Source organism: Podarcis gaigeae (genome assembly GCF_964106915.1).
Source record: "Podarcis gaigeae genome assembly, chromosome: 6".
Lineage (NCBI taxonomy): Eukaryota > Metazoa > Chordata > Lepidosauria > Squamata > Lacertidae > Podarcis > Podarcis gaigeae.
Window position 1 is genome coordinate 25,368,922 of NC_139682.1, and position 19,763 is coordinate 25,388,684.

The 19,763-nt window shown below is 45.0% G+C and overlaps 1 protein-coding gene across 1 annotated transcript; it reads right to left on the minus strand.

Moving 5' to 3' along the window:
* On the minus strand, positions 1-18,653 carry FAM83D (family with sequence similarity 83 member D). The gene is made up of 4 exons (XM_083746238.1): positions 17,804-18,653; positions 3,718-3,885; positions 3,239-3,363; positions 1-1,666 (listed from the first exon to the last, which is right to left on the minus strand). Exons 1-4 carry the CDS (start codon positions 18,266-18,268, stop codon positions 631-633), a joined length of 1,794 nt encoding a protein of 597 aa, XP_083602364.1. The 5' UTR covers positions 18,269-18,653; the 3' UTR covers positions 1-630.
* Between the last annotated feature and the right edge of the window lie 1,110 nt (positions 18,654-19,763).

A 19,763-nucleotide genomic window follows, 5' to 3' on the forward strand; every position in this document is an offset into this window, starting at 1 on the left:
TTTCTTTTTTGGAAATGTTTTATTTTTCAGAGTCAAATAATAGTTATATACATAAAAGTAGAAGACAATGAAAATAACGAACAACAACTAGGAAATTTGCCCTAAGATATGGCCACAGTTGTTGGAAGTTATGAGTCACTGAACATTGTCTTTTGTTAGCCATCAGGCCATCAACTACAGGGTCATACACTTAAAATATTTTTACATGCTCCTATATTGGGACAAAAAAAGGCACTACTGTGGTTTTTAAACAATCAAAACAGCTAATATTTTTGTCCCTTGATAAAACAAAGTTACCCTATGATTTCTTAGACCAAAAAAAGCACTAGAAAGCAACATTTCTAAGGGCAATACAGAATTGACCAAGTGTGAAGGCTGGAGCACTTACAAGTAAGCCACAAAGAGCAATGTGAAGTAGTTTCCATGTGATTGCTACCTTTGTGCTGCAAGGTATAATGTGCATATTGGCTTGGCATTCCAAACCATTTTCCTCCATGGCACAGCAAAGCCTGAAAAAGGCTTGCAGTATCACAAAGATGGCTGGGCAGCCAAGTTAAAAAACAACAACAACCAACCCAGCAGCATGTCCCGTATGGCAATTATGTGTGCCAGCTCTCACGATCCCATTTCTCAGAAGCAGTCATTTGATGAGTACAGTGCAAAGTCTCTGAGGTTTATGAGGCTCGTGCTGATCCGCTGCCTAGGCTTTAAGTTGCACCTCATTGGGCGGCAGCCTATGTAGTTTTCTGCCACGTTGCCCCTCCTAGACAGCATGGAAACCATGTGATTCAGCTTGGACCGGATGACGGAGTAGTGGAATTCCCTCTCCTTGTTCAGCTTGCGGAAATATTCGGCCCTGTGGTTGGCAGCATAGTCTATGGACCTCAGGGATGTCAGCGAGCCCGTAGAGCTTGCCCGAGAGCACTGGGAAGACAGCGAAGAAAGCGACCGAGCGCTAGATGAAGTTGAAGTGGCCTTCCTAGTAATGGGAGATACTTCTTTAGATGGCACCCTCCGATCAGGAGATGCTTCTTTGAAGACCACTCTCTGTTCGGGCAGCCTTTGATCGGGCACCCTTTGATTCTGGACCACTTCTGCAGCCTCCCTCTGCTCGGTCTGCGTTGTGGCGGTCTTGTACAAAACGGTCGTCTGAGTGCCCACCATCCTGGATCGAGTAGTGGTCTGGGTGGTGGCTGTTGCCACTGAAATGCTGGTTTGTGTGGCGCAGTTAAAGAGGGCGGTGGCGGGCTGCTCTTCCAATGGCTCGGTCTGAGTTGACTGGCTACTTGTCCCCTTAGGGTTTGCTAGGACCTCAGGGCCATTGTGCCACTCCTCATCGCCACTAAGGTGAGGGCGCTTCGCGGTCACCCTTCCACTTTGGAGTTCTCTCGCCAGCTCCAGTTCTCTCTCAAGCTTCTTTGGGCTGCTTGAGAGCCTGGCGAACTCTGCTCTCAGGAGGTTATGCACAGTGAAGTCTTTGCACGGTGTTGCTTTACTGTTCATGTGCTCAGAGGCATCGCTGCTCCTGTAGCTGGATGGCTGCTTCGGGTCAAGAGGTTTCGATCGTGCGTACAAGATGCGGAACTCCAGATCAAAGTGTTCAACCACTTGGCCGGAGAGTAGCAATACATTGCTGCTGTTTAGTTTCCCATCAGTCCACGTGAAGCTACCAGGGGTTGGGGGAGGAGGAAGAGAAGAAGAGTATTATGCTATGCATAACCATTCCTTTAAAAAAAATGTCTTATGGCTGACAAATGGACATAGCAATGCAAATTGGCTGGGGGGTTGGAATCCAATGTGATGTTCTCTGATGACTGGTTACCTTTTCTTCATTAACTCCAGGGGAAACTAGACCACCTACTCCTCGCATTCTCTCACAGCATCAATCTGGTTGTGGTATCTGTTCTGGTACTCAGTCCCTACTTAGCAATTACTTCCAAGTCTCCAGCCTTTTGCAATGTACATGTGTTTTTGCCTGTGGGAGGGCTTGTTCTTTCAACATGGGACACATGTTCTATGTTTGTTTGTTTGTTTGTTTGTTTGTTTGTTTGTTTGTTTGTTTGTTTCAACCTTTTTATTTACTTATTTCATTCTGTAGCATTTACATGTTTCTGGGTTTTCTCTTGCATTTGTACTGCAGCGTGATAAAATCCCAATACAGTGGTGCCTCGCAAGACGAAATTAATTCATTCCGTGAGGCTCTTCATATAGCGGTTTTTTCGCCTTGCGAAGCAAGCCCATTGACAGCTTAGTGGATTAGCGCTATTAGCGGTTTAGCGGCTTTTAGCGATCAGCTGTTAAGCGGTTCATCAGCGGATCAGCTGATAAGCGGCTTAGCGGCTTAGGAAAAGGGGGGGAAAGGGAAAAAAACCCGAAGGAACTCGCAAGACTTTTTCGTCTTGCGAAGCAAGCCCATAGGGAAATTTGTTTTGCGAAGCGCCTCCAAAACGGAAAACCCTTTCGTCTAGCAGGTTTTCCGTCTTGCGAGGCGTTCGTCTTGCGGGGCACCACTGTAAAAATATTCAGTGCTTTTTTTCTTTAAAAAATGTTCAGCGGTACTCTCATTTTCCTACTCATATTGAAATACTCAATTACGCCAGACCTAGATTCACAAAATGTTTAGGGGTATGCGTACCCCTGCATCACCCCAGGAAAAAAGCACTGAAAATATTATTTAAAACATTGTTTCATGGCTTCTTCTGGTTGGTATGAAGTAGGTAAGACTGAACTGCTCCCCCTTGTGAGACAGAACAAGAATTCATTCCCATTTAAATACACATTTGCTACTTCATTTTTTCTCTCCACAACCCCCACCCCCTCAGTAAAACTTCAGTGCCTTTTTATAGCTTGGCAAGCAGAAATTCAACAGCTGCTGCTTGGACAGTCTGAAAGGCCATATGTTACTTCTGCATAATGAATATACATACAGTACATTCCATACTGCCGTGTCTGCATATAAATACAAATCAGGAGTGAAGGGAACTAAAAGCAGCTCAAGAAGACTAATCAATCTCCCCCTGGCCCTTCCTCCTGCCCCGCTTCAGGTGAGATAAAGCCTTTGACAATTTCTTAAAGGCTCTGCTAGTCAAGGAGGCATGTTTGTACCAGGGAAATGATGCTTCAAGCACAGGCGATGGGTATTTGTCTGTTGAGGCTATCACAGACTTCCCATCAGACTACACTCTACAGAAGACTCTCGGGTTTGTTAAAGAAATACAAAAGGTATCAGGTAGCTTACCTGTAAGAGCCTGTAGTCACTCTTACACCATCAACCAACATGAACTTCTCATGGACACTCCCAATTATCTTGGCTCCTGATCTTGCATAATAAGTGTTTCCAGTAATAGTTCGGACTCTCATCAGCTGTTAAAAAATGGCACACAGTTTAGGCCAAAATGCCAAGCTCTCTTCAAGCCAGGACTGTATCCCAGTGATGGGCCTGCAGCAAGCTACTTGAGATTTACCACCACCCCATGCATAGTTCCCATCCTGGCTGGAACAAGGTCTCCAGCCACAGTTTGGATTGGTCTCTTAACTGGGATGTATCAAGGGAACCTCACTTCTGGGTAAAGGGTTTGGCATCCAAATGCATTAGACAAGGAAAGGGAAAAGCAGCTTTGAGCATGAGACTTTCTCCCTCTCTTGAATAATGGGCTGAGGTAAATCCAAGATCAATCTGTTTTCCACTTGTAAAATCAGAAGCGCCCCATAACTTACATGCTCCTGTTCAGGAGAAAAATCCAGGTTTTTGCACATATCCATGAAATGACAAACGCAGGCCTGATCCAGGAGGATGTAGACAGGAACCAGCCTCTTTCTACAGGCTTCCCGGAGATCACTGAAGATGTCCATGTCTGTGAAGGAGTCCATAACTATAGCGATAACCTGGAAGATTTTAAAGTAAGAAAAAATGAATTATAAGAAGTTATTTGCAGAAACTTATTTTGTAACACGCTTTTGGTCTAGGGAGAGGATGTTGTTGGACTCCAACTCCCATCAGCCCCAACTAGCATGGCCAATGGTCTGTCGGTGGGCATTATTGTTGTCTAACAGCATCTGGAGGGCACCCCAGTGGATGCCGTCCAGACCTAGCAACTTGATACTTTTAAATTTTCTTGCATAGCGTTAGAACAAGGGTGGGAAACCTGTGACCCTCCCCACCAGTGTTTTCCTATTCCAACTCCCATTGGCTCTAGCCATTGTCAGACATGATGGGAGCTATAGGAGAATGAGACCTTGTCTCATCACACAATGGCTTTTTCCACCTACCTTGCCCCACCCTCCAGCCTTAGGAGCCTTCAGAATGGAGTTGCTGCCACGGGCCTTATGTTCATGTGTCTTTTGATCAAATGAGTGGAAGACTATGAGTCATGGGGGTAGGGGGAGTGTTTCTGCGAATTCAACCATGCTTAGTTGGTTTTTGGTTTGTTAATGTTATTTTGTGGATCACAAGTGTTTTAACACTTTGTGAATCTTAGAATAGGACTTCCGTTGTGGTTCTGCTGTTTAGCTGTTTCCTTTTAGTTGTTTTGTTAATAGTGTTTTATAGAAGGTGGTTGTTTTAGTGGTGACTTGTAATTCTTTTACTGAGGATTTGTTAATTATTTTATATCTGTGGTTCCCAATGTGGGGCAATTTGATTTTTAAGGTGGGCAATTTGAGAATGAGTTATTAGCAGTGAATGGCCTTTGAGGCTTCCTCCACGTGAATAGTTCACTTTTTGAATAATAAGAATTATATGTCGTGGGGGGTGGGATCAGGATTTTAGAGATGCTTAGGTGGGGCATGGCCAAAAAAAGGTTGGGAACCACTGTTCTATATGATTTATGTTGTAATTGTTCTGTTCTTGTTATTCATTGTTTGTAAGCTGCTTTGTGACTTGTGTGAGTGAAAATTGGCATGGAAATATAACAAATGGGCGGATGAAATAAGCAACATCTGAAGGGGCACCACTCCTGGCATAGGTATCTGTTCTCATAACCCAGGGGGTATACAACGATCCCTCTACCACCAGCACCACCATCAAGTCTACTGAGGAGCCTGCATTTCTGTGGCTTTCCCTGAATCAAGGCGTTCTACTGTTAATCTCATGCCAGGCCTGAAGAGAAACTGTGGCAGAGTCAACTATCAGTCAACATTTTCCTCCCCTCCCTTCCTCCCAGGCAGAGGCTGGGCCATGTACCGGCTTGCTGCAGGTGTTTGTTAGGAAGGCCAACACAGCTTATTAAAAGGATTTGGCGTTTCAGATAGCAAAGCCAAGTCTACAAGGTACACGTGACTTCTACCATGTTTTTTTTCCTCTCTAAACGCTTCATAAGCGTTGAGGAAGGGCCAAAAACAGGCAAAACCTTGTGTTAGCATTGCATAGGAATCTCAGGTATTGTCAGGTGCTGGGAGGAAACAGTGAAGTGTGCCAGAGATTTTTCAAGCACTGCGTTAGGAAGAAAGAAAAATAACATTCTTCCTCTTGAACTGGAGAGCCCACTTGTAAAACAGAAATCAGGACTTGCCTATAGGGGTGTTGCAAGGACAAAGAGGCAACATTTTCAAAGTTCTAATTGAAACCTATTAAATTGTAGCCCGCAATGCTAGCCCTACCAAAATAATTATTGTCATTATTTTGTATTAACCCGCCCTTCACCCCAAAGTCTCAGGGTGGGTTACAACAGGCATAGGCAAACTCGGCCCTCCAGATGTTTTGGAACTACAACTCCCATCATCCCTAGCTAACAGGACCAGTGGTCGGGAATGATGGAAGTTGTAGTCCCAAAACATCTGGAGGGCCGAGTTTGCCTATGCCTGGGTTACAACATCAAAGCACAATGTTAAGCACAGTTTAAAACAATCTACAGTCACAGAAATAAGGAAAGTAAAAAATGTACACCTGTGTCAAAAGCCAGGGTAAGAGGTGCATCTTCAGCATTCACCAGAAGCTGTACCGTATTGGTGCCAGACACACCTCTGTAGGGAGGGAGTAGCTTAGGGGCCACCACAGAGAATGCCCTGTCGCCCAGGCATCTTCATTGGTTACAAGTGCCCAATAAGCCAGGAGCAAAATGTGCCTGGCACCTGGCAATTTTTGAACACTGGCAGCAAATGGCTCAAGGATAATGGATATGAATTCTGAAATACGTATACATCTCACAAACTCATGTATATATATTTTTTCACATTGCTTGTTTTTGTCAAAACACAAAGAAACAGTATTTGTTGACACATGGAAATAACTAGGATTCCTATGAATGTGTGGGTTTAGCTTTGAAATATGACTGGCTGTTAGAAAACAATCATGAAGAGCTCATTTCGAGTAATCACACATTTAGTCTAAAAACTGTAATAAGATCATCTTCATTAAGCTTCTTTATCTATGGAACCATATGACAAATTTGCCAGTGAGACAAGACCTTACTCTTTGGGTTACTAGACAAAAATAGGAAAAATTAAAACAAAAAAAATTCCTTCCAGTAGCACCTTAAAGACCAACAAAGTTAGTTCTTGGTATGAGCTTTCGTGTGCATGCACACTTCTTCAGATACATGCACACGAAAAGCTCATACCAAGAACTAACTTAGTTGGTCTTTAAGGTGCTACTGGAAGGAATTTTTTTTGTTTTGACTATGGCAGACCAACACGGCTACCTATCTGTAATAGGAAAAAGTAGTTAGTGAATTCTAGATGTTCTGCTTCTTTCAGGGTGAATGATCAGAGGACAGTGTTTTTCAGTGTTAGCCTTTGGGCATGAAACAAGACTTGTGCACCATATTTTAGGTTAGTTGACTTTTTTATTTTCACGTAAGATTAAACTAAATCATACATACCAAAACATGTACAAGTCACAACACAAAGAAAATAACTAAACAAATGAACCCAATATAAAAACAAAATAAGCAGGTTATAACAAAACTATCAGTGAGGGGAAACTTAATACAATGCCACACCTTTAAGATGTTACCAAGTAAAAAAAAGCCAAGGGACAAAGCATTTAATAATCCATGTACTTGCAGAGTTGAGAAAGGATCTGTCTCTTCCTAAAGAAAGCTATTACAACATATGAGAAAACCTAGTATCATAACCAAATCCTTTTGAATGCTACTGGTGGCGCTTGCCCATGTTCCGTCTTGTTGGTGTAATCTATGGAACCAAATCACACTGCAACTAACATTTCTTTTACCGTGTCCTCTTGTGACTCTGAGTTTGTATTTCCTAGGAGTGCTATTTCTCAGACCACATGATGTCGATATTCTGTGTTAGCCTCACACAAATCTTTCCAGAGCCTTGCAGCTGTCAGCAAAAGACTGATTAATTCTTTATTTTTCAAATCTTTGTTGCCATCTGACCACAGGTTCAACAATTGCAGTTGCAAGGATGGCACAATATTCTGTCTCACTATTGCCTCCATTTCCTTAAATACCCAACACCAGAAAACTTGATTTTGGGGGCAAGTTCTATGCAGCTATTCAAAGACACAGGAGTCTTGTCTTCTTGCCTTACTCAGGAATGTACATACAGCTATGTCCTGTTCACGTTGACTCAAGAACTAGTGGCAGCTAAGTCCATTGCCAAGACAGGAGGAAATTTGTGGCTTTGGGGTGTTTCTGACAGCACAGTCACTGAATGGAAGTCCCAAGGCTAAATCAAAAGCGCAAATGTTGACTCACCTGTCACCAAGCAATATAGAACTGTTTCTATTTAATTAGTGTCATCTCCCTCACTCTTTAATTATATTTCATTTGATTACTTTAAACCCTTCCCTCTGGTTGGACCGCGAATGACCTCAAGATAAAAGCCTCCCTACATGAGTTAAGATTGCATGGTCCTCTATTCCACACACCTCACTCCTTTCAATTAATGTCATCAAACAGAAGCTTCTATAGAGTTTCCACCATACTAGTTGCCTGACTTGTAATGTGTTCTTCACACCCTCCTCCAGTCACCGAAACCACACAGTTTCATCCTCCCCAAACTGCTCTTCGCCATGTCATTTTCCACAAAACCCAACTTCAGGACTATGGGGGGCACCCGCAAGCAGTCTCATTTCTTGAGGAAAGGATATCGAGTCTCCATTTATGGGAATGAGTTATTCTGGATTCAGAGCTCTAAAAGGAAAAAAGACTGCCCACTTTCTACTCTTAGGTACTAGGAAGAAAAATGTCTGATCTACACCGACAGCAGAATGAAGTCCAGAGGTGGTAGACAAGCAGACTGCAAGCAGGAGAACCTTTTTAAAAAAAAATATCCCACATTAAAAACAGAACTCCCTGCTGAAAGGGGAAGGGTCCTAGCTGATCTTCTGTTCTGCAAGTGTTCTACTTGCAGGGAAATGTTGTTTAGTTTTCCACTCTGGTCAGTGACTGAAATAAATTGATTCATTCATGTTTAGTTTTAAGTGCTGGAAACATTCAGGAATGCTATCTCTCATCTTGAAAGTTCACCTCCTCCCACTTACATCTGCCTGGACCATAAGGACTTTGTCAAAAGCTCTTCTTGATGTGCCCCTGCCTAAAGAGATGCCTTTTTGGTGGTGGCACCCCTATTATGGAATGCCCCCCCCCAAGAGGCTCACGTGGTACTTACTATACATAAGATATTTTCAGAACGAGGGGAATAACTTTCGTTTCTCGTGCCTTTTAGAACCATGCTTTAGTATGATATATATATACAATACGATATACAATATCTTTATTGTCATTGTCCCATGCAGAACAATGAAATTGAAAAACTACATAAAACATTCAAAAACCCCTAAAAACTCTGAAACCCCATTTTAAAATACACTATACTATAGAGACCCCTTATGCTGAGTTTAGAACCAGAATTGCATTTGCTTGGAACAAGATAATTCTAATTTTTTACTTTCTTTGAATTTTTGTAAGACCCACCATGAGAACACGTGTTAATAAGATACACGAAATAGGTGGCTTGATCTACTCTCAATACCTCAAGTTTCACTCCACTACATGTCAGGTTCTAATCAAAGCATCAAATACCAACATTCTAAAGAAGGGGTGGAGAATCGTTTGGGCCCAGTGGACCAGATCATCCTCTGTCCTCACCCTACAGGCCAATTTTGGCAAGCAGGTGGGGCAACTCACCTGCCAATCACCTGGTGTCATTGAGACACGTGCCAGGCCAAATTCGGGGTGGTGCTTCACTGATCACCTGAACAATGGGAAGAAGCTGTGGAGGTCCAGAAAAAATATGACCTTCACGAACACACTCTCCTCAGTCTCAGGGCTCTTTTCTCCTGTTTTCTCTTCCTCGGCTGGTTAACTCTTCCCAACCCTGTAATTTCAATTATGATAAGCCTCATGCTGCTATTGAGCTTTTTCTAAGCTTAATAGCAGAAAGAGTGTGTGTGGAATTTCCATTAGGATGGTGGGAGAAGGGGGGAAGATTTAAATATTTCCTCATCCAGTGATACCCATTGTGTTGCTCAGCTGACGAAGGAACAGCTGAGTGTGGCGAAAAGGAGGCTGAACCGTAGAGTGGGGGGGAAGATACCATTTTTTTTTCTGGAACCCCGTCCCTTCTTCCCATTGCTCTGCTGATCAATAGGGGGAAATGTTGTGGGCCACATAACATTAGGCAATGTGCTAGAAGCAGCTCGCAGGGATGCAGATTGCACACGTCTGAACTGCAGGGGGGGGGGAGAGATACACGTTTCTGGGAGGCTATGCATACTGACCAGATAATGTGTATATTGCCTGGAGAATGTACAAAATGCCGTTGAGATATGCATCATTCTGCAAGGCCTGTTTTGCAATTGTGCATCATGGCCAGAGAATGTGCATACTTCCTTCTTCATGGATGGATGATGTGCACATTCTCCATGATGCCTGGTGAATGTGCACAATGGTCAATGGCTGTGCACATCATCCGTTCAACTTGCAGTTCTCCTAACATATCTGTTTCTCTGTCTTCCTCTTCTAGCTAATCCATTCTGATCTCCCTCCACTCAAAGGTTTCAGTCACTCTGCACTGAGTTAATAATGTGGGACTGGATTTGGGGTTCCTCCTCTTAGAGATTTTTTCCTGCAGATCTTTTTTTCTAGTTATGCATGCTTTTCTAGCTACCACACAGTCTACTGCTACCTCTCTCTCTCATGCATGGTATGGTTTGGGGGTATGTAAGAACAAGCAGAAGATGACTTCACTTGGTATTAGTACATGGATGTACTAATATTGCCTGCAAATATGGAGGTTCTATTTACATAACAGTTATTGTCAGATCCACATTCTTAAAAAGGGATCTAGTCTTGTGATCTTTGAGCTGGCAATACCCCAAAGCCAATTACAGTGGTACCTCGGGTTACAGACGCTTCAGGTTACAGACTCCCCTAACCCAGAAATAGTACCTCGGGTTAAGAACTTTGCTTCAGGATGAGAACAGAAATCGCGCGGCGGCGGCAGGTCCCATTGGCTAAAGTGGTACCTCAGGTTAAGAACAGTTTCAGGTTAAGAACGGATCTCCAGAACAAATTAAGTTCTTAACTCGAGGTGCCACTGTATGTATTAACCATAGGGATCAAGCATAAAAGAATTACATGGACAATCAATTTCTCTGACTCATTTATATAGCATTTTGGTAAGTACTTTATTTACTGCATTTCAAAGGCATAATCCCATCCTTCAACACACATCCACTCTGTGTAGACAACATGTCCCATCCCCCCAAAAAGGCTGAGAGAGCACACACAGAAATCAAATAGCAATTATAGTTTCCTCCCATCTCCTGTGTATGCATCACAAGAGTGTCACTTAATAGCTCTTTCTTGCCTGGCATTTCAGGAACTTTAATCGCTTGTTTATTTCTCTTTATCTGAGGGTGCATCACCCTTTTGAAAAATCATTGCGCTCTTCTCATGGCAAAGGAAAAAAGGAAAAAAAGATCTGCATCTGATCCTGTTTAAAGACAGCTGAATTAAAAAGGTCACCTGGAGGCACTGCAGAACAGGCATGGAGCCAGCATCTGAACTAGACATTTATTTTACATTTTTAAAGAATTAAAAAACCCTAGAGCAGTTTATACTGTGCCTCTTTAGTGTATGATAGCTGCAGCCACATATTTCATATTTAACAGTGCACAAGTGTGGACTGCAACTAAAAGTTGCAGCATGGAATGCTGCTATTCAGAGTTCCAGTTAGCCAGGGCCAGGTTTCCCACCCCACCCCACCTCCAACCCCTGCCCCCTCCCCCCAAAAAATCAGTTAGCACTGCAAGACCACTAAGCATGTTTAGTCCTTATTGGGTGGGTGAGGGGGGTCTCCTTAAGGTTATCTTGATTCTGCCAATATTCCCAAAAGTCTGCTGATACCACCTTCTTGTACATGCATGGCAGTGCCATTCTGCCTAGCTATATGTATATAGGGTTTTGAATAAAGCAGAGGTTTTCCAGGAAATATGTGTTAAACACCTGCTTCTCTGACCACCCTCCAAGCCATGCAACCGCAAGCAGCGAAATTGAGAGAACAGACCCACTTGTTCATACCGGAGACCTCTCTAGCCCAGTACCCTGTTTCCCACAGTGACAAGTGAAACACCTACAGGAAGTCCACAAGCAGGAGACAGGTACAAGAACCACCCTGTCACCATTATTCTCTAGCGACTGGAATTCAGAGGCAGCATATTGCTATTGTAATCAAAAGCCATCAACAGCCTTATCCTGCATTGACTAGTTGAGTCCTTCTTTAAAGACACCCAAGTTGGCAGCCATCACCATCTTGTGGTAGCGAATTCTGTAGTTTAACTATGCACTAGTTGTACTTACTTTGGTCAATTCCCAATTTCTTGCCATTCAGTTTTTTTGGATGTCCCCAAGTTCTAGAGCAGTTGTGAGGAACCTCTGGCCCTCCCTAAGTTGTCGTTGGTCACGCTTGTTAGGGCTGATGGGATTTATAGGTCAGCAACATCTGGAGGGTTGTAGGTTCTGAAATGTTCTAGAGCGGGGTTTCCCAAACTTAGGCCTCCAGCTGGTTTTGGACTACAACTCCCATCATCCCCAGCTAGCAGAATCAGTGGGCAGGGATGATGAGAACTGTAGTCTAAAAAACAGCTGGAGACCCAAGATTGGGAAGGCCTGTTCTAGAGTTACAAGAGAGGGAGAAGTGATGCTACTTTGTGGCTTTACCAAGAGGAACACAGGAGATCAAGTGATCACTAGTGCTGCGCTGCACCTGACATATTTGCAAGGCAGCACAGACTATGCAGCTTCAGAGGTTGGAGTAAATAACACCTTTTCACCAAGCAGTCTATTTCTCCTTTTAAACAGTGGGGTGCTACTTCTGACCAAAGTACAGTGTGCATTACATGGCAAATTAGTGGGTGTTGCTTCCTTCATGGCTAAACCATGTCATGTGCCTTCACCAGTTAACATTGCCACAGCACCCTCTTTATGGGCAGAGATTCTAGAAACCTGGGTCATATTCTGTGTAGTCCACCATCTTTAAGAGGCCAACAGAGCAGAGGTTAAATCAATTCTCTCTCAGAACCCCTATGGGCCAAATAGCCTTGCATAAGATACTATAACTATTAGTTACAATGGATACATTTCCACAAACCCAGTTGTGTATTATGGATATTTAATTGCACACAAAAAGCAGAAACCTCTTAGAAGTCACCTGTAATTGATGTAGAATCACACCTATCACAGCCAAAGAAGTTTCAAGAGACGCTTAGAAGCCTTATCTTACAATGCCAAAGATATCTCCAGTGGCTGGACTTGAGCGAGAAAATTAATTTTTTCTAAACCTAGTATTGGACAACTTATAAATGTCATCAAGCACCTATTCAGGCATCTTATACAAGGAACAATCTTAGCTGAACACCCTGGTGAGAAGCAATTCAGCAGTCACCCTCTCTGAATGATTCATTCTGAACAGAATTAGCAAAGCAACTAGAGCCTTGAAATCTGTAATGCTAGCATACCTCTCAAAGTGGCAGGCCGTCAGTTTTAATGCAATGATGTCACAGAGCCCAGCAGCTGGAAATACTAGTGAAGTGTGCACATCCTGGTATGTACCAATTTCAATCCACCCATTTCTAGGTGGAGCCGCCATCAATGCTGCAGAAGGCCACAGCGATGGGAAGAACACGCTACACAAGTTAGCAAACTTAACTGGCAGACAACTGATAGCCAGGCCAGAGCACTGCCTGGTAAGGCAGAGACAGCCCACCAGATGCCTCAGAGGCAGTGCAGGGGTCTCAGATGCAGCTGCCAGGCTGCCTCCACCTTCCCTGTCCCCCGTTTCCACCTGGCTGCCTTCAAGTGGTGCAGGAGGCTCCTTTGAACCTCTCAATGGAAAAGCGCAGCCCCAAACCCCTCAGTGGAAAAGTGTGATGGAGCCTAAACATCCCCAGCTGAGTACCCCCAGTCCAGCTCCATGCAAACAGGAGGAGGGGCTTGCACTCCCCAGCTGAGCAGCCATCCTGCTCAGACTTGTGTGCAAGCAAGAGCAGGGTCGGGGATCTGATGTTGGGAATTCCATTCCACCTTTGCTGGAGATATGTGGGATTGTTACATGTCACATGTCTGTTTACATTCTAGCACAGATTGCTGGAGTCCCATGAGCGGAACATCCACTCTGTATTGCTTTTGTTCTCTCTCTCTCTCCAAGAACAACAACAAGGAGAGAAGCCATGTTTTTCTTTGTCCTGATTTATGTATAATAAATGCGTAGTTTAGTATAGTATCCACGCCTCGAGCCTGATCTGTTGTGTGTTTACTCTGCTGAGTAATGTGTGCTCTTGCAGCTTGAGTTGCAGACGTACATCGGAGGATGACTGATGGATCTCCGCAGCGGCAAGGGCGAGAAGGCTTTCCATCCCATGGTTCTGACAGCTCTCAGCTGAGAAGTGGGGAATCGGGGCTCACTCAGTTGGTTGCAGGAGTCTTTCCACAGCTGAGCAGTACCTTGGCTCCCACCGTGAGAGCTGAGGCACTTTCTCCCAACGCCTCGCCAGCTGGGGCCAGTGTAGCTTGTTTCAACATAGCTGTTTATTGTCAAACCACAATGTTTTGCTGGTGATCTATCGCAATGTTGAAAACTTAACATTGCCCACCCCTAGCAGGGAGGTTAGACTACTGTACATCTGTTGTTTACTGAACATTCTTTCCTATTTCTTTGCAGGGAGGTTGTCCCATGCTGGGTCAAGCAAATGTTATTCCACACTTCCCAGTGCCTTTTTTGTAGGGTGGAAAGTCGCTTCTTTGCACAAGAGCTCAAACAAACCCCCAACTTTAATTGCACAACTGGAGCTGGCCAATATGGGACTGAATCTCACCTGCAAAATACTGACAGTCTAGCAGTGTCCCAAGACTGAGCGATGGTAGCTAGATGGAAACGCAGTGTGGCCAGGTAGGTTTCCATGGCACCAGGTGGAATCAATAAGGAAGATGACACAATGTGTCATGGGGAATGAAAATCTAGCCAATGTGCTTACAAGAATGTTGTGAGTTATTGCCACTACAAATTGCCACAATTATAATCATGCAAATATCCATGGCATTTGAATTACACTATAACTACCCTTTATAAAAACTGGTCAGGTACAAAGATGGAGCTAGTGATGGCATCTTCCATAATGACTTCAGACCCCTTCACTTTTGCTTATCCTCCTTTTATACAGACTTTGTCAGTCTCCAAGAGTGTAAGTACACATTCAAAACATCTGCTCATCCCACCTCTCTTTCCCCATTTCTGCTCACCTACTATATGGCTCTTTCTCAGAGTAGGTATGTCAGCAGTGCGCAGGAAAAGAAGCAATCATCCACCTAACAGCTCGCTGTTTGCATCACACTGCAGTCATAAATCATGGGAACATACCCAACACAAGAAAATTCACGGCTAATTATTGGCTCTACACAATACTACAGGTACCTCTGCTTCAGTATTCTTAGCTCGGATTGCCACCCAGTACTTCAAAATTAGATCACTAGACCTCTCCCATGTCAAATATAGCCTTGCTGTATGATGCAGGACAACATTGCCAGGTGTCGCTTATTTGCAAAGAGTCTTGATCCAGAACCCTGTTTTAATATAAGTTAAAAGACTCCCTGCTGTTGGGAAAGATGGAGGGCACAAGGAGAAGAGGACGACAGAGGACGAAATGGTTGACAGTGTTCTTGAAGCTACCAGCATGAGTTTGACCAAACTGCGGGAGGCAGTGGAAGACAGGAGGGCCTGGTGTGCTTTGGTCCATGGGATCACAAAGAGTCAGACATGACAAAAGGACTAAACAACAAAAGACTCGCCTTCAAATCACAAAGCTATTGTCATGTATTGTTGCTGAAAGGGAAGTCACGGGATGATGAAGGGGGGGAAAGCCAGAGTAGTTGCTATGAGGAGTTGGAGCAACTCCTCTCTTAAGGAAAGATTACAGCAACTGAGATTTTTTAAAGTCAAGAGGGGACCTGATAGAAGTGTATACAATTATGCACAAGGTGGAGAGACTTGATAGAAAGACTGATTTCTCCCTCTTTCGTAGTACTAGCTCTCAAGGACATTAAATGAAGCTGAATATTGGATGATTCAGAACAGAAAAAAGTACTTCTTCCATAGTCAAACTATGTAGCTTGCTCCCACAAAGTGCACTGATGGCCACCAGCTTGGATGACTGTAAAGAGACCAGAGAAATTAATGGAAGAATCTCAACGACAACTAACCAAATGTCCATGTTCTTAATTCCACTGTTGGAGGTAGTAATACCAGTTGCTGGGAATCACAAGAGGGAGGGATGGGAAACCAGTAGGCAAGATCCTTGTTTCCTCACCCTGTAGGGCCAAATTCGACTGATGGGCAGAGCCAACTACTGTCAATCATGTGATGCTAAGCTTTGAAGTTCCAACGGTAAGGGCTTTAAAGCACAAGGTGGGGGTGCTTGAAAGCCCTTTTGCAAACAGACTCCACACTGCTCTTCAAACCTTTTTCTGAAAAAAAAGTTTAAAGAACAGCACAGGGTTGTTTGCAAAAGGGCTTTCAAATAGCCCCACACTGTGCTTTGGCTGCATGTGTTTGTTCTCTGGAGGGGAATAAGTGTGAAGAGCAAACTGAGCAGGACTGAACCAGCTGGTGAGTGGAGGGTTGAATTCTGCTGGTTGCAGGGGTCTGCATCGACAACATGGTCCCCACAGGAAATGTGGTAGCAAAGCAGATCCCAGCAGGACTGAGTTGCATCCATCACCTAGTGATTTCAGCTGATGGCATTGTGCCCCACGAATGGCCTGCAGGTCAGAGGTTCCACACCTCTGTTATAAAGGAGCAGTTGATGCAGGCCTTCCCAATTTCCAGTTTAAAGCCTCAGCTCAAGCATAAGCTCTCACCTTAAGACAAGCAACCTCAGCTCATAACTGGACTAGTTTACTGGATTGTAGTCAAGGTAATAAATATCAATGCATCTGAAGTGCTGTGCATGCATGGACAGAAAAACACCAAAGACTCCAAGGAAGACTGGACGTCATACATCAATTCAAAATAACTTCTCCCTTCCATCTTTGCCTTTCATCTAGCACAGTACACAAATTGGTATTGGCCAAATACTCCACCTCATTCCACTTCATAAAATGGATGTGAGATATGATTGACTTGATCACATATGTTCCAAAGCATGTATTTTACAAATAATTTTGTTGGATTTCTAACTTATTCCTCCTAAATTCAGCTGCAATACTGAAATGCACATGGATGAGGAATGAAAGAGAACACTGCATAATGGTTACACCTAGTCTGAGGTGGTATTAAGGTCGTGCAACATCATTCTGTCATAGCTTTTATCTGGCTATGCATCTTATGCTGGTAATTTTTTTTTAATGTGCATTACTAAAACTGGAACAAAGTGTGAAAAAATCCAAGTGCATCAGTCATCCAGTTCCAACGGCCAGCACGGGCACCTTCAACTGTCAGTTATGCAGCAGTTCTATGGTACTCATTCATCTATGGCAGTCTCAACTAAAAAGGTGACATATAATCATTTCATGACTCAAGAGCTACTACCCCTGCCCATGCTGCATAAAAGGACCATTCCAAGACACCTGTTCTATTCAAACTACGCTGCTGACCATCTCTTATGCAGGCTACACAGCATATATATATATAGACAAGAGCAAATGATGACAGAACCACCATTCTAGGGCATTGGGTCCATCCATTGGGGCAGGGGTCTTTGTGTTATCACAGACCCCCCCCCCAGCCCAAAAGATCAAGCAACCAAATAGAAACCAAACAAACTTACTTCTCTAATAAATATGCAATCCAATGTAACAAAACGTTAAATACTCAAAATAGATGCCACTGTGGGGGAACAAACAGTTCCACAGGGAGAAATTTATGTGGCAGCCCCTAGCTTGAATGGGAGAAACCCACTGACGGGACCATAAGCAAGGGTCCCCTGTTATAGAGAGCCTCACTGTGGTATAATGGTTAAAAGCGCTGCTCTATCGCTCGAGAGATCCAAGTTCAAATCCCCACTCAGGCAGGCCTTGTCTCTCAGTCTAACCTACTTCAAAAGGCTGTTGCGAGAACTGAATGGGAAGGAAGAAACTCAGGTTTGTCAGGCCTGAGCTCCTTGGATGAAAGGCTGATTAAAGCTTCCAGATACTGCGCGAAGGCTTCATATCCACATTCCGGCGCCCTGACATGGTAAGGAACAGCTGGGAAATGTTGGAGAATCTCCGAAGGAATAGGATCGGGGGCAATAGGTCGTTCCTCGGGAATCAGATAAAAAACTGGATTCCCATGCAGCCGCGGCTAATCCAGTCAAGCCTCGAAACGGAGCTGCCGCTGCTTCCCCTGGACGGGTCTGACTCACCTCCCTGGCCGACCGGATCTGCCTGCGCACCACCTCCTTGCAGGGGTAAATGGTCTCGCCAAAGCTGGGCTGGAAGTGCGCCTCTACCCGGGTGAGCCCCCGGAAAGAGCCGCCGACGAAGGCCGGCCAGCCCAGCTCCAGCACAGGCGGCTCCACGTCGGACTGCACCGGGAAGTAAGTGAGAGACGAGCAATCCAGAGAGGAGTTGGGGGACTGATCCGAACTCTCGTCCGCGCCCGGCGGAGGCACGGCGGCGCGCAGCACCGCTCGGATCTCGGGCTCGGAGAGGAACGCGCGCAGCTTCTCCCGGCGCAGGAAGGCGTGGAAGGCCGGCCGGCCAGCGGCGATGAGCTCCTCCAGCGCTAGGCGCTGCGCCTCGCTGTAGACCTGCGGCGGGCTGGGGTCCCACAGGGTGCGGAAGCCCCGAAAGGGCGCATCGTCCAGGCACTGCGACTGGTTCGCCATGCGGGCAGCCGGTGCCTCTTTAAACAAAAACCACGACGCGCTCCCGGGGGACTAAGAGGATGCCAAACACGACGGCGCCTTTTATAGGGAGTTTGAAACTAAACTCGTCCCCGCGCCTTTGCTATTGGCTGCAGGTGCGAAAGCGAGTCTCTGGTTGGCTGCGTTTGAAGACCTTGCGCCAATCGCTTGGCGAAGAGGGGGAGGATTTCGGCGGCTGTAGCAGTTTCTGCCTCCCATAAGTTCTTAGGCGCAACATGTATCCATTCATTTCGCCTGGAGCTTGGGCGCGGTGGGAACTGGGCTCAGACGGGTAACCGCTCCTGCGCTGCGATCAGGTAGGTATAAGGCAAACTGCGGCGTCACCTGGATCACGCCGGAGATGGAGCCTGATAATAATAATAATACGTAATCTCAACCTCTGAGGCTGCGTCCTTGCTTGAGCGCTTTTATCTATCGGTCTCAGGGTGGCTCCAGCAGGACTCTTGGGGTTGGGGATGATCTTGTGTTTGTGGAGATCTAAGAAAGATCTTCCTTTGCTGTCCATGGTGGACAGAAAAGAAGCTGGTGGTGAAGCACTTCCAATACCATTAGGGGCTGTCTTTGACAGCTTGGGTGAGCGTGATCTGACAGTATCACTGCCCTTTGCAGGACCCTGAGACCTTTGCCCTGCAACCATAGAGTCTGCATTGCATACACAGGCCCATCCGCTTATTTTTAGCTATCCCACAGAGCAGTGATTGCTGGCAAACGAAGCAGCCTCTTCAGCTCCAGCCTACTGATGGCGATCTGGAAGCACAGGATGGATGCACACTTGCACAAGCCACTTCTGAGTACTTATGCACTAGGCAGAAAGCAAATTCTAATCAAGAGAAGGGCCAAGGCTCTGAGTTCTTCCTGTCTTTCCCAAAGCCATGGAAGGTTATGCGTTCCAGCATGTGTGTGTATACACAGGAATGCTCAGAGAGCACGAAGAAAAATAGCGGGCGATGAAAGAATGCTTTCTTTGCTCTCCATGGTATGCTTGCTGCAGTCATCCACAGCTGTTCTGTGGGCATCTTTGGCATGGCACAACTTGTTTTTTTCTGGTCTTTGCTTGTAGCGCACACTGATTAGCATGCATAATGCCTTGCTACACGATTGATCTGGAAGGAGAGATCACAGATGTGGAAGATCTTGTTTTAGGACTGGGGTGGCCTTGGACAGAGCATGGGTGGTACAGTTGGATAGGAATTAGAGAGCTTGTGGGCTGTAAGAGCCCCAAATTCTTGTGTACCTCTCATATTTATCTATACATTTGTACCCCACCTTTCCTGTAAGGAGTTCAAGGCTCTCTCCCCCATTCTATTTTATCTTCACAACAACCCTGTGAGGTACTGGTAGGTTGGGCTGAGGAATGGTGATCAGCCAAAGGGGTTGAACCCAAGTCTTAGTCCATCCTTGGTGGGACTAATGGGAGTTTTGGTCCAAAACATCTGGAGGGCACCAGGAACAAAGG

Coding starts and splice junctions, on each gene's coding strand:
- FAM83D (XM_083746238.1), bottom strand. CDS start 18,268: ATGGCGAACCAGTCGCAGTGCCTGGACGATGCGCCCTTTCGGGGCTTC. Junction 3,886..17,803: donor AGATCCGGTCGGCCAGGGAG/GTGAGTCAGACC, acceptor AAAATCTTCCAG/GTTATCGCTATAGTTATGGA. Junction 3,364..3,717: donor TTTCTCCTGAACAGGAGCAT/GTAAGTTATGGG, acceptor ATTTTTTAACAG/CTGATGAGAGTCCGAACTAT.